The sequence below is a fragment of the Rattus norvegicus genome, chromosome 4 (genome assembly GCF_036323735.1).
Source record: "Rattus norvegicus strain BN/NHsdMcwi chromosome 4, GRCr8, whole genome shotgun sequence".
NCBI classification, from domain to species: Eukaryota; Metazoa; Chordata; class Mammalia; order Rodentia; family Muridae; genus Rattus; species Rattus norvegicus.
The window spans coordinates 10,173,033-10,187,962 of record NC_086022.1 but is presented as its reverse complement, the minus strand read 5'-3'; the positions used below and the strand labels follow the sequence as shown (position 1 = coordinate 10,187,962).

The window sequence follows — 14,930 nt, the reverse complement described above, 5'->3', positions numbered from 1 at the left end:
AGATATTAGGGACCAACGATTGTTGTTTTCTGTTATTTTTGTTGTTAGAGGAGGAATTATGTTTGTGTAGCTCTCTTATTTTGGTTCTGCTGCAAGGAGATTACTTTCTTGCTTTTTCTAGGGTGTACTTTCTCTCCTTGTGTTGGAGTTTTCCATGTATTATCCTTTATAGGGCTGCATTTCTAAAAAGATATTGTGTAAATTGGTTTTGTCATGGAATATCTTGGTTTCTCCATGTATGTTAATTGAGAGTTTTGCTGGATATAGAAGACTGGGCTGGCGTTTGTGTTCTTAGTGTCAGTATGACACCTACCCAGGATCGTCTAGCTTTCATAGTCTCTGTTGAGAAGTCTGGTGTAATTCTAATAGGTCTGCCTTTATATGTTACTTGACCTTTTTCCTGCTTTTAATATTCTTTGTTTTGTGCATTTTCTGTTTTGACTATTATGTTGTGGAAGGAATTTCTTTTCTGGTCCAATCTATTTGGAGTTCTGTAGACTTCTTGTATGTTTATGGGCATCTCTTTCTTTAGGTTTGGGAAGTTTTCTTCTATAATTTTGTCGAAGATATTTACTGGCCCTTTAGGTTGGGAATCTTCGCTTTCCTCTATACCTATTATCCTTAGGTCTGATCTTCTCATTGTGTCCTGAATTTCCTGGATGTTTTGTGTTAGAAGCTTTTTGCATTTTGTATTTTCTTTAATGGTTGTGTCAATATTTTCTATGGTATCTTCTGCCCCTTCTATTTCTTGTATTCTGTTGGTAACGCTTGTGTCTATTACTCCTGATCTCTTTCCTAGGTTTCCTATCTCCAGGGTTGTCTCCCTTTGTGATTTCTTTATTGTTTCTATTCCATTTTTAGATGCTGGATGGTCTTGTTTAATTCCTGCACCTGTTTGGTTGTGTTTTCCTGTAATTCTTTAAGGAATTTTTGTTTTTCCTTTTTAGGAACTTCTACCTGTTTACCTGTGTTGTATTTCTTTAAGGGAGTTATTTATGTCTGTCTTAAAGTCCTCTAACTTCACCATGAAATGTGATTTTTAAATCAGAATCTTGTTTTTCTGGTGTGTTGGGGTATCCTGGGCTTGATGTGGTGGGGGAATTGGGATCTGATGATGCCAAGTGGCCTTCGTTTCTGTTGCTTAGATTCTTGCCCTTGCCTCTCACCATCTGCTTCTCTCCAGTGTTAGCTGGTCTTGCTGTCTCTGACAGTGGCTTGACCCTCCTGTAAGCCTGTGTGTCAGCACTCCTGGAGACCTGCTTTCTCCCAGCATTATCTGGGTACAGAGAGCTGTGTAACAGAGTCAGCTCTGGGTGCAGGCAAAAACTGGAAGGAACTGTCTCAGACTGCTCCTCGGTTCCTGTGTCTAGAGGGCTCCAGGAAGGTTCCTCTTGGGTCAGGAATGTGAGCAGAAGTGATGATCTCACCTGTTCTCACCAGCATCGTCTACACTTCTGAGAATCCAGCTCTCTCCCCACAGGATCTGTGCTCTCAGGTGTGTCAGCGCTTCTGAAGACCACCCCCCCTTCTAAATAAATACAGTATGGCATATCAGTCCATGTGCTACCCATATGGGGCGGGGGAGTTCACCCCTCTCTCTGGAAACATCCTGATAGATATATCCAAGGTATAGCTCTGAGGTGATTCTAAACTCTTCCAAATTCTAGGATTCCAAATCATACCAAGTTAGCAATCAAACCAACCAGCATATTTGGTTCATCAAGAACTTAAATATTTTGGTTGCTCTCAACAGTAGCGATGTAAGCCTAACATTTCTTGTATTTGAGACAGGGTTTCATGGAACCTACGTTGGACCTAAACTTGTTATGGAGCCAGGATGACACTGAACTCCTTATGTCCCTGTGACCTACCTCCAGTTTCCTGGGATTACACGAGTGTGACATAAGCTTCTGTAAGACTAGAACCCAAGGCTTCATGCATGCTAGACAGACACTCTACCAACAACCCCACCCCCACCCCCACTGAACCGCAGAGCTTTTTACATTAATTATTAAATACCTGTTTCAGACTTAAACTTATATGCACACATTTGTTACAAATATGTAATTTGACAAAAGCTAATAAAATATGATCAAAGAAGTAGTATAATAGATTAGATTAAAATTTCATGGGTAAGAATAGAAATGAAAACTAGAACTAATATAAAATTCTGACTGGTTAAACACAAGTTACACTTTTAAAATTTACTTTGAAAAAATTTTTTTTTCCTTTCTTTTTTTCGGAGCTGGGGACCGAACCCAGGGCCTTGCGCTTGCTAAGCAAGCGCTCTACCACTGAGCTAAATCCCCAACCCCTACTTTGAAATTTTTAATGTGGCAATATACACATATGTTTATTGTGTTAATCTTACTAAATGTGGTAAGTACATACATCATTGTGCAGACAACTGAAGAGTCATTTTATCTTGTGAGGCTGGAATGTACACCCATCAGACAGTTCCTCATTTGTTCCTCCTCCTGACTGGCCATCACCTTTTCCACTTCTGAAAGGTAGGCTTGCAGGGCATATTTCATTCTAAAATGTTAGTATGGGGGGGTGGAGGGATGGCTCTGTGGTGCTTGCTTCGTAACCATACGCCTGCAGTGTGGGTCCTAGCAACCACATCGCAAGCCTGGTCTCCCCACAGCTATAACTGCAGCTCCGAAGAGGAGAGCCAGGAGGGCCGCTGGGGCCGCTGACTCCCTGCCTGGCACAGAAAGATTCTGGGAGACCGTGCTCAAAACGCAGGTGGGGAGTGGTAGAGAAGGACAATGGTGCCTCCTGGCTTCCAGGTGCACAGGGGCACAGACACACACGCACGCACACACGCACGCACACACACACATGCCTTATTAAACTCCAGTGACTAGTGTGGCCTTATCAATACTCTTAGCTCTGGGCCTCTCGCCTGCCCTAATTTTAGTTGCTCAGTTACCTCAGCTCTTGCTAAACACCCCTGACCACCTGCTTGTAGAAGCAGCCTACATTGTCACTCCATTTCAAGATCTCACACAGCTGGTCAATTTTTCTCCATCAGAAGCATGAGGAGCTCCCCACTCCTTTCCTTGCCATCTGTCCCCTTGTCTCCAGAGACCTAGAAGTCTCGCCTATTCCTTCTGCCCAGCCATTGGGCCATGGCTTCTTTACTGACAGGTCAAGAATCAATTGGGCACCAGAACCACCCCTACAGTTGGAATATGCTTGGCCTGGAAAGTGGCACTATGAGGAGGTGTGGCCTTGTTGGAGGAAGTGTATCACTATGGAGGCGGGCTTTGAGAGAGCTTCTTTCTACCTCGCTGCCTGGAAGACAGTCTTCTCCTGTTTGCCTTTGGAACAAGATGCAGAACTCTCAGCTCCTCTAGCGCCACGCCTGCCTGAACAGTACTTCCTGCCACGATGCTAATGGATTGCTCTGAACCTATAAGCCAGCCCCAATTAAATGTTGTGCTTTATAAGAGTTGCCTTGGTGATGGTGTCTCTTCACAACAATGGAAACCCTAACTAAGACAGGGAGAAGTAAGAAATCACAATCTTAACTCAGTTTCTGTTTTACACATGGGATTTTATGATACTCATTGTATTGCATCAGCAAGAATCAAAGGGTCTTGATACCAGACCTGGTTGGCTGGTACTCTGTAATTCAGGCTGGCCCCCAACTCAAGGAAATCCTCCTGCCTTAGCCTCCCACATGCTGGGATCACAGGCAGCCATCACAGTGTCCAACTCAAGAAGTGCAGACTACTGATACCCAAGTGTTCATTCCAACCGTACCCTCCACTGCTCACAAATTCACACATGCACCTTAGTCAGTCTTCTGTTGCTGTGAAGAAACGCCGCGACCACAGCAACTCACAAAGGACAACATTTACTGAGGCTGGCTTACAGTCTTAGAGGTTAAGTTTGTGTAAGCCACAGGTAACTCTGAGTATCTTCCTACATTACTTTCCCCTTTATTTTAATCAATATTCCATCAATCAATCAATTAAATGTATGTGTACAAATGTTTTGCCTGTGTGTCACATGAATGCAGTGTCCATGGAGAGCAGAAGAGGGTTCTGGATCCCTGGAACTGGGGTTAGAGATGGTCGTGAGCTGCCATGTGAATGCTAGGAGATGAACTCTGTTCCTCTGCAGGGACAACTACTGAGCCCTCTCTCTAGCCCCTCCACTTTACTTTTGAGACAAAGTCTCTCACTAAACCTGAGCTCACCATTTTGGCTAAACAGGCTGGCCAGCAAGCCCACAGGACCTACCTGTCTCCCTTACTTCCACAGCTGGGGATACAGAAGTACACCAGCTTCTAAGTGGGTCCTGGGCACCAAACTCAGGTCCTTTGCTTGCAGGGCAAGCGCTTTACCCACTGAGCCTCCTGTTGCCCGACCCTACTTATTTGGATTTTCAATACTGCATCACAACCTTAGCAGGCATACTGTGTATACTGTAATTTATCTGTGGTATGTTAGATTTTTGTACAATGGATTCAAATAGAGCCTCACTTGATAATAACCGCTGTTCTAAGTAAGATAAGTTCTACCATCCATACGTGACACTAATAAGAACTTATAGAAGACAGGAGACTTCGGCGGTCATCTAGTCAGAAGAATGGAGAAAAATAAATCAGGGCACAGTCATGAGGGATTAGGAATTGTACTGCAGATGTTACAGACACAGACTACATAGCCATCCACCAACATTCCTTCCTCTTTCACAGTGGTCCCTTAAGAATTTCTGAAATAAATGAATGGGACCCAGCAATTTAAAACTCAAGTACTGTTATTTCTACATCATCCTGGATTACGTGTTCATTTGTTCCTCAGAAGAAAAATCACATTTTTATTTCTTATATTTTATTTATATTAGAGTGGGCACTTTGATATTAATTCAAATATCTACCCACTAAGTGCGAAAAATGTTAATGCAATATTAAAATTGAAATTTAAATGAAAGCAAGGGAATATTACATTAAGGTTTCCATGGAAACACTTATTACACTTGCCAGCTTCTGAACTGCAGTAAGGTGGTTTATTATCAAGCTCATATCAAGTATAATTTTGAAAAGGTTTGAAGATGTATAGGTTAATATGTGTCAATTTGAGACGTCAGATGAAATATGGTATAAAGCATCAGACTGGAGATCTGCAGAACATTAGCCTGTATCCTTAATTTAGATAATCCTACTCAGGTCAGAGCCCAAATGCTAAATGGTTTGCTGGCTCCACAAAACGCACAGCAGTCCCCACCACAGCTGAACCAGTCCTGTCATCTTGAAACAGTCACAGAGGTGTGGGCAAGCGGCTCGCTCGCTTCAGGGAGAATTTCAATCACAAATAACAAGTTTTGTTACAGTAGGCAAAAATATAAATTTGCCGGTTCATACAAATGAAATGTCCACAAATTGAACCCTTCAGATTCATGGATGCTTCCCAAAGTCTACCTTTATGGTGGGCCTGTTTGTCTTACAACCTTTAATTGTAGAGATTAGTGTTGAAAACGCAAAGCTGCCAACATCCTTTAGCTAAGTAAGAGCCCCAGTTTTAAATTTAAAAGATATAATTGGATTATCACGAAGCCATAAGTAGAGACTTTGGGAAAATATAAACAAATTAAGAGTCCATTAGTAGGAATCGGGTAGGCAAAACAATGAGCCTAAATGATTAGATTGATACTGGAAAAAGGGGTGTGTGGTAGTGTACACTTGTGATTCCTGCACACAGGAAGTGAGGCAGGAGGATCAGAAGTTCCAGGTCATCCTAGTGACTCAAGGATAACCTAGACTACAAGACAAAAGACAAGACAAGACAAGACAAGACACGACACCAGGGCTCAGGAGATGACTCAGGTTGCACAGAGCAGACAGTAGGATTAGTGAGTGGGTACCTGGAGCTGGGGAAAGAAGGGCTTGGGGTGGCAGCTAGCAGGTGGAGGGTTTCTTTAGGAGCGGGGTGGCTCAGTGGTTACGAGCACCCTGCTGCTCTTGCAGAGGACCTAAGCTTCACACTGCAGCTTCAGTTCTAGAGAGCACCTGACTGCCCCCCTTCTGGCCTCAGGGAGCACTGCATACATGCAAATACACACACACACACACACACACACACACACACACACACACACACACACTTTCTAAAAGAAAATACTCTAAAATGAACGCTGTATAACTTAGAACACTAAAGCCATCATAGAGTATCCTTACTTTGTTGGCAACAGCGACTGAGCCCAGGGACATGTGCACGTTAAGTGTGCCCTACCACTGTGCTACACCATGATTAGTGTACTTCGGATGCATGAACTTTATGTGGGGAAATATGTCTCAAAAAGCATTATTTTCACCAGGCATGGCAGCAGCTCCACCCCCTTGTTCTCTTATGGTTTGTTATCATTGGTTTTGGTGTCAAATAAAGATAGCTTTCATGTTTGAAAACACCTTTCTAGAAGGTAAAACTTTTGTGGAAAACTTGCCAAGTTTTGTTCAAATATCAATTTATATTAACAAATTCCAAGTTACATTTTTTCTAGTATTTTCTTTTTTAAAATTAAAAATTCTTTTTGTTGTTTTTCGAGACAAGGTTTCTCCTCTGTGTAGCCCTGGCTATCCGGGAACGTGCTCTGTAGACCAGGCTGGCCTTGGGCTCAGAGATCCACCAGCCCCTGCGTTCTGAGTGCTGGGATTAAAGGCACATGCCCCTACTGCCCAACTGTATTTCCTTCTTTAAAAAGGAAACTATTTTTTTCAGATTATAATTACATCTTTTCCCCATTTCCCCTTTGCCCTTCCAACCCTCCGTATACTCCCCCTTGCTCTTTCAAATTCATGACCTCTTTTTCCATCAATTGTTGTTCCACACACGTATGTACATACATACATACTCCTAATAAATAAAGCCTGCTCGGTATGTACAATGTATGTATGTTTTGGGAATGAGCATTTGGTATTGGGTAAACCAATGGTGAACCACATGGTTCTCCATGCCACCAGCCACCAATCGGGGTCCTTATTCCTGTCATCAGTGTATGTGATGACATCTTACTGAGATCTTGATAGATCTTAGCTTTTTATTTATCTTGTATGGGAAGGGGGCAGTGAGCACACCACAGTGAATGTGTGGAAGTCAAGGATAACTTGCTAAAACTGGTTTTCTCCTTCCTCCCTGTGGGTCCTGGAGATGGAACAGGTTGATGGTTAGTGCTTTCTAACTGCTGGGCTGTATTCTGAACTCGTAATTTTTAATTACTGATGACATTGATCCTTATTTTCCTATTTTTTAAAAATATTTTTATTTTGTGTATGAGTATTTGCCTGCATGTACATGTGTGTACATACATGTCTGGTGCCCACAGAGGCCAGAGGAGGCCTGGGAATTGGAGTTACAGATGGTTGTGTGCTGCCATGTGGGAGCTGGGGTCAAACCTGGCAAGAGCGGCTGAAGCTCTTAATCACGAGCTATGTCGCTAGCCTCACCAATTACAAACATTCAATGTCACTCTTTTAGCTAGCAAGTTTGTTAAATTCCAATTCTATTCGTCTCTGGACAGGTAATTTTGGGTTTCCATGTACATAATCATACAATCTTTAAGTAACGACTTATTTCTTCAGAGATGAGGTTGAACACACATTACATACACTAGACCAACTGTTCTTTGAGCTAAACCTCTCAGCCCAATAATGACCATTTGTCCCTACCTTGTGCCTTGTAAAATGCATTTTTAGCATATATATTAATTATAATTATTTTTTATAAATCTTTTAGTGATTATTTTTATTTTATGTGCTTTGTTTTGCTTGCATGACTGTTTGTGTGAGGGAGTTGGATTCCCCTGGAACTAGAGCTGCAGACAGCTGAGAGCTGCTGTGTGGGTGCTGGGAATTGAATCTGGGTCCTCTGGAAGAGCAGCTAGAGCTCTTAACCACTGAGCCATCTCTCCAGTCCAATTACACATAATTAATGACATTTGCTGCAGGGAGTAAAGTCCTTAGTGAATGTGCACTGTTGACATGAGAATGGTCATGTTGAGCAGAAATGACAGCGCTTTCCTCGGGAATGACCTCCTTCCAAGACAACTAGCCCCTCCCTCCCAAGATACAGCCGCTTGTGCTGCATCTAGTAAGAACGATGCTGAGTTTGCTTTGTTCACAATAGCTGTCCTTTCTTCATTCCCGGGCCATCCACAGTCAGGGTTCCAGGATTCAAGCTGCATACACATATGGTGGCAATTTCCAATCACGTATGCAATGTGATTTGACCACATCCACCACCATCACCTTCCCTTAGCCCCTCCCACATCTCATACTGTTCTTCCCTACTGTTTCCCCAAACCACCTTTACTCGTTTTCAAGATTAACTGAACAACCCGTCTCTTCTCTTAGCTGTGCCCGGTGACGATCTGACAGCGAGTTCTGGACACAGTGGGATGTTGGAGGCATTATTTCCAAATGGTTTAGTCCATACCATATCAACCCAGATGTCAGAATCTGTTTTTGTGGTCTTGCCCTCTGAATTTGTTCCAACAGGACTGATATTTGGGCTGTGCATGTAGACCCAAGTTATTGTGGCTGACCTTGACAAGCTGGAAACTCAAGTCAGCACACACTGTGCACAGCACAAGGTGAATTTCACATTATTAAACAGGCACCAATTTCCAAGTAACCCACAGCTGATGGGGAGTATCTGCCATGTTAAAAGTCTACTTTTCAGTGGGTATGGTACCACACACCTGTAATCCCAGTCCTCAGGAGACTGATGCAGGGAAACTATAAATTCTAAGCAAGCATGGGCCAGTCTCAGCCACATAATGAGGCTCTGTTTTAAAATAACAAAATCAGGGTAGGTACTCTTGTCAAGGACTGGAGTTCAGTTCCCAGCTTCCACATCAGGCAGGTCCCAGCTACATGCAACCTCAGTTGCAGGGGATCCGACAACTTCTTCTGGACCCTGCAGGCACCCACACTCACATGGGCACCACCACCACCACCACCACCACACACACACACACACACACACAATTTAAAATAAAAATGTTTTTAAAAAGCAACAAAACTTATGTTTCCTACTCAGGAGATTAATTTGGACTTCAGGGACAGTATTAAATTGGGCCAATTTTATTTGCTTTTGGTTTTTGAAACAGGCTCTCTCTACGTAGCCCTGGTTGTCCTGGAATTTACTATGTAGACCAGGCTTGCCTAAAAATCAGAGATCCACCTGCTCCTGCCTCTCAAGTGCTGGATTTAAGGTGTGCACCAATATGCCTGGCATCAAACTGAGGCAATTTTAAAAGGGACATGTCCAACAACATTTCACTCTTAATGTTTTTATTGTAGGTTTTTTTTGTATATATGTTTGATCAGTTCTAGAAATTGTCTTCAATTTCATGGCAAGTTATCATTTCCTGTCAGTGAGCTAAGAACTACAACTAAACCACCTGAGATGTCAGATTTCCTGTCGGTGAGCTAAGAACTACAACTAAACCACCTGAGATGTCAGCAGTGCTTTGTCACTCCTGTTTCATCTGCCTGTCCCAAACTTTAAAAAGAAAAGAAATAATAATCCTCAAGATTTGTGACTCTCCCAGCCAGCAGATGCCAGCTAGAACAGTGTCAGTTTATCCTTGACCTCTAGGGGCCCCACAATTCAGGGTTTGAAGACTGTAGGTTATAGCACTTTCCCAAATTGGAGTGACCACACTCATCAGAGGGACATCAGACACTGCCCTCTCCCAGAATGCAGTGAGCCACTAGCTTCACAGCTCTCTGACACTTTGTGTCCCAATTTTACCCCCTCTCTGTTTTAGTGAGGTTATCAAAAATTATGTAGTTTGTCAAAGCTGGACACGGTGGCACATCCTGTCCTCGAGTATTTGCATAGCATGCACAAGGCCCTCTGTTCCATTAAAAAACCCTACATATTCTCTGGGCATGGGCATGGTGGCCCACACCTTTAATCCTAACACTTGAAGGTAGAGGCAGGTGGATCTTTATGAGTTTAAGGCCAGCCTGATCTACAAGGCCAGGACTCTGTCTCAAAAAAGACAAAACCAACCAATCAACCAAATAAATCCATAGTACATATTCAGCTATTACTGGAAATGCATTTCTCCCTAAACACACATGGGCAAGAGTTTAAATATGCAACATAAGCCTTAATAGCATTAATGGCTGTCAGTGAGTATTCTGGGATAACAGTAGCTGTTTTATCATTAATTTCTTAGTAACAACATGCTTTTCATCAGCTTTACTCATTCAACACCTCAGGGTTTCTCCAGTATTTACGTGCACATCTGTGCAGGGAGGGACATGAGCATGTGATTAGAGGTCAGAGGTCAACCTCAGATCATCCCTCGGCTGCTGTCACTTGTGTTTTGAGACAGGTCTTTCTCATGGGTCCCAGGCTCAGCCTGTCTCCACCTTCCCAGTGCTGGGGTTGCAAGTGTGTACCACCATGCCTGTCTTTTACGTGGGTTCTAGGGAAAGTACTCAGGCCCTCAGGGCCACACAGTACCCAGCACACCAAGGCACCAACCCTTCCTTGCCTTCTGGAATAATTTTTCTCCCTCCACCAAAGCTTGCCTAGCAATCGATGTGTGTGAGCGAGGGCTGAAACCAAGATATACAGAAGGAAGAGAAAGAGTAAAGTCGCTACTGTGAGAGCCAGCCTGGGCTACATGTCACCTGCCTCCACAAACAGGTGACATGCTATCTCAGCTCTGTATCTTCCAAAAGGAATGTCTGGACCAAACATGCATGTTTATAACTAGATTCTGACCATGGCCCTAAGGACTCCCCAGCCCCTAATAAATAAGATCAATTTTTTTTCCTTTTTTTTTTTTTTTTTTTCCCGGAGCTGGGGACCGAACCCAGGGCCTGTGCTTCCTAGGCAAGCGCTCTACCACTGAGCTAAATCCCCAACCCCAGATCAATATTTTAAGGTCTGTAACCACTCACCTTTTCTTTTGGTCCTATCTATCACCCTGCATCTGCTACCTATATAATTTATAACACACTTCTTCCTTCTTTTAAGTCCCCTTTCCCCCACAGGCACTGGAATTTCCACGGTGCTCATGGAGTCCCATTAGCATAACTTTTAGTTTAATAGAAAAAAAAATTTCATCAACCAGTATTGTTAATTTCATCCATTAGGCCAGACAGCATCTTTTTAAGTTATCTAAGTCTTTGATCTGGCACATTAATATACAGTTGATAATTTAGGTTATGACAGAAGCTTGTTATTTTTCCAATCATGTTCCTGAATAATCCAGTTCATTAAAGGAAAAGGAAATCCAATCCCATCAAGGGTAGAGCTCTGCTAAGCCTTGTCACACACTTTACGAGATTGCAGGTCTGAGAGAGAAGAGACTGGGCTTGCTTGTCCTCTATGAGCCAACAGCACTGTAAAAGTGATAGATTCTACAGGTCATGTGACCTGACCACAGGGAAGTTACGAATATTAATAACATGTAGAGGTGCACATGTGCAGTGCTGACAGGCTGAGTTTGACCCCTGCACCCCACAAGATGGCAGAGAGAACCAATCCCGAGAGCCGTCCTCTGAACTCCACACACTTGCTGGCACACACAAGAACTTTTTTTATTAAAAAAAAATTGGAAATATGAAATACAGAAATGTTTAAAATTGTATTAATAAACCACTTTATTAAAGCAGCATAATTCCTCTGTGCATTGTAAATATACAAAGTATAGTTCTCATCCCTCAACAAAGAAACATCTCTTTGCAACAGAAGCCATTACAGAAAACTACAGGAGTCAAGATGAAGAGAACAAGTGGGCATGCGATGTCCTGCCCGTCATCCATCTACAACACCCCCTGCACCAAGGCTCGCGGGGCATCTCAGAAGAAGGGGACAGGCTGTAAGCATCAGAGAACGGGATGTATGCTGCCAGATTGTGCCAGAAGAAAGCTCAACAACATGGCTGCCTAAAGGACCTGAACCAACAGACATGCTGACGTGGAAGGGGAGATCTCATGGGGCCCCAGTCCGAGACAAAAATCTATGGGCAACTAAGGACTGCTAAGAGCAGGGGCAACAGTCTTCCCCAGGGAAAGTTCTCCAACTGGTTATTCAATAGCAGTCAGCCCTAAGAACATACATACAAGTAACATTATAAGGACTGAGAAGACTGTATGTTTAGGAATTGTCTGTGTATTTATATACAATTAAAATATCTGTATATTTATATACAATTAGAAAAACAAGCCCAGAAACATGAGTGAATTTGAGAGGAAGGTGGGTGATGCACATGGTAGTGATTAGGGGTAGGAAAGGGAATATGGAAATTATATAATTGCATTTTAGTTTCAAACTATTTTTAAATCATATTAATGAGGCAGGCACACCAGTACACATCTTTAATACCTGCAATCAGGAGGGCAGCTAGAGCTATACAGTGAGCCTGGGTTTAAAAAAAGCCTTCTCGCTCATGAGGACACAGCCGTAGTCTATGAGAAGAATTAACTGAGGAGCATGATACACTGAGGAAAGCATTACTCAAATAAGTGCTATCCACCTTGCAGTGGCTGAGAAGTCAGCTCCTACCCTCTCTGCTTCAGGACTGTCCAGCCCAGCAGGCTCAAGACACAGAAGACAGCCTCAGAAGGCCAGGGTGAGTGCGGGCAGGCTCAGGGACACAGGCAGGGCAGGGTAGACAGCAAGTTATATGGCTATGTCCAAGGAATTTATTCTCAGCTTCTCTACAGGATGCTTTTTAACTCATAAACCTCTGGTAATATGAATGAACAAAGCCACAAGAACAAAGGTGAACAAGATATTTTGTGACATAAGGCATTAACAGGTTTGAGAATAGCAGTTATTCTGAACATCATACGTGGGCCTTCCCCTGGATCAGAACACGTAAAGGGATTTTCTAAAGCCTTCTTCCTACACATACTCCATGCTGGCTAGTTTTATGTCAAGTTGATACAAGCTACAGTCACCAGAGAGGAGGGAGCTTCAGTTGAGAAAATGTCACCAAAAGATCAGGCTGTAGGCAAGCCTGCAGGGCATTTTCTTAGTGATTAATGGGGGAGGGCCCAGCCCATCCCGGGCGGGGCCACCCCAGGCTGATGGTCCTAGGTTATACAACAAAGCAGACTGAGCAAACTAGGAGGCAGCACCCTCCATGAACTTTGCATTGGCTCCTGCCTCAAAGTTTCTGCCCTTCGTAAGTTCCTATCCTGACCTCCTTCAAATAGAGAAGTATAAACCAATAAACCCTTTCAAGGCTCTTCCACATTCTTTTGGTCACAGTGTTTCATCGTGGCACTAGCAATCTTGACTAGGACACCTCTTAGCAGTGCAAACTCTTTCTGAGTCTCCCTCCCTCAGCGCACAGCTGGAAAGGAAAGCCTGGTCCAAGGAGTCTCTGGCTGTTCTAGACAAGGAAGAGAACACTACTGATATATACTGCAACAGTTTCAGAATCGCTCAATTAATGACATGAGCATTCCAAAATAAACTCAGACCTCTAAAATGAATACATCATTTCCCTGTGTTTGAAAAATTACACAGAACCCCGAAACAATGGAAACTCATCTTGAATTCAAGTGTAACTCCTCAAAATGTGCTGGCTACAAGGAGCAACAACTGTTTACCGGAGGCAGAGGCAGAAACGTCATGAAGTCCAGCTTGAACTACATGACATCCTTGGGGGAAGCAGGAGAGGAGAGGAAATGGGGGAGAGGAAGGAGGAAGACGCGAACACTCCAGTCTCACCTTGCTAGCTAGCTCTCTGTTTATCGAGTGGATTTTGGAGACAGGATCTCATTATGCAGCTCTGGTTATCCTGGAATTCACTATATAGACCAGGCAAACTTTGAACTCACAGAGATCCACCTGCCTCCTCCAGACCAGCTCATTCCAGTTTCTTGAGGGAGGCAGATGGGCAGGTTTTCCTGTGCTGCTTCCTTCAGCTGGAATATCAGCGCTGCACACTCCAGTCACAGCCCCGGGGGCCAGGGGCCAGCAGTGAACTCTTCCTAAAGTGCTCTGAGAGTGACCCGGTCTGACACGTGTATCATGCACTGAGCCTCAAAACAAGCTCAGTGGAGTTCAGCTCTGATTGACCTTCTCCACCCTGGAGGGGGCAGAACAGCTTCGAGTTTTCCTGTACTGTTTATATTAATTTCCCCAGAATCAAACCACTTTAGCCTATAAAAGACTTTAAAGACTTGCCTTAGTGCACCAAAAGCCTTTCTGATGATACAGATCAACAAAACTCCACCCCACTTTCTCTAATCATAAAAACGTGTTTTTTTAAACTGTTACTTTTTAAATGTCGTGAAACTAGTGCGAACCGGCTGCTCTTGGCCTCATCCTCTCTGGAGAAGACGACTCTGTGCTTCACAACCCTCTGCCAGGCCTTGCAGAGATAGGCTCTGTAGTCCATGTCTCCATCGCACGGGTGCTTGGAGGAGGAAGGCCCTTCTGCTGAGTCTGAGCCTTTCTGCAACAGACTCTGTGTTGTTGCGAACAGCAGCAAGCGGTACTCGGTGACGAGCCTCTCCAGGAGCTGAGAGCACTTCTGCAGTGTTGACTCCTGCAGGCTCACACTCTCTCCTCCACTGACCCGGTCTATCCAGTAGAAAGATGACATGCTATCCACAATGAGCAGGCAGAGAGAGGGGTGACTGCACAGCAGGGCTTCCAGCGAGTACAGCGTGAGCAGCAGCTGCATGCTGCTACTGCAGTACGCCAGGAACAGCCTGCCCAGGCACAGCTTGATGGCTTCCTCCGAGCTCTGCGAGAGTCTGTGCTCAAGAACTGTCACAAGCCGTAGCATGTCAAAGTGGTAATCTGTATCAATAAATAAGACTTCTATTTGCAGTCCACCCTCTGATTTTGGAAGTATACATCGGGCTGTTAAATGATAAAGCATTTCTGTTTTCCCCGTTCCTTCTGGACCATGAAATTCAAGAATATCACCTG

At 43.7% G+C, this 14,930-nt stretch overlaps 1 protein-coding gene across 3 annotated transcripts in view; it reads right to left on the bottom strand.

Moving 5' to 3' along the window:
- Xrcc2 (X-ray repair cross complementing 2) overlaps window positions 1-14,930 on the bottom strand; it is a 79,960-nt gene that overhangs the window by 49,127 nt on the left and 15,903 nt on the right. Inside the window, exon 4 of one of the 3 annotated variants that reach the window (XM_039108057.2) lies at window positions 11,555-14,927. The exons of 1 other annotated variant lie outside the window; for it this stretch is intronic. In XM_039108057.2, coding sequence (XP_038963985.1) covers window positions 14,865-14,927 — 63 coding nt within the window. In that variant the 3' untranslated portion in view covers window positions 11,555-14,864. Of the gene's footprint in view, window positions 1-11,554; window positions 14,928-14,930 lie in introns of those variants that run through there. One more of the 3 variants, NM_001109215.2, reaches the window with a different exon arrangement.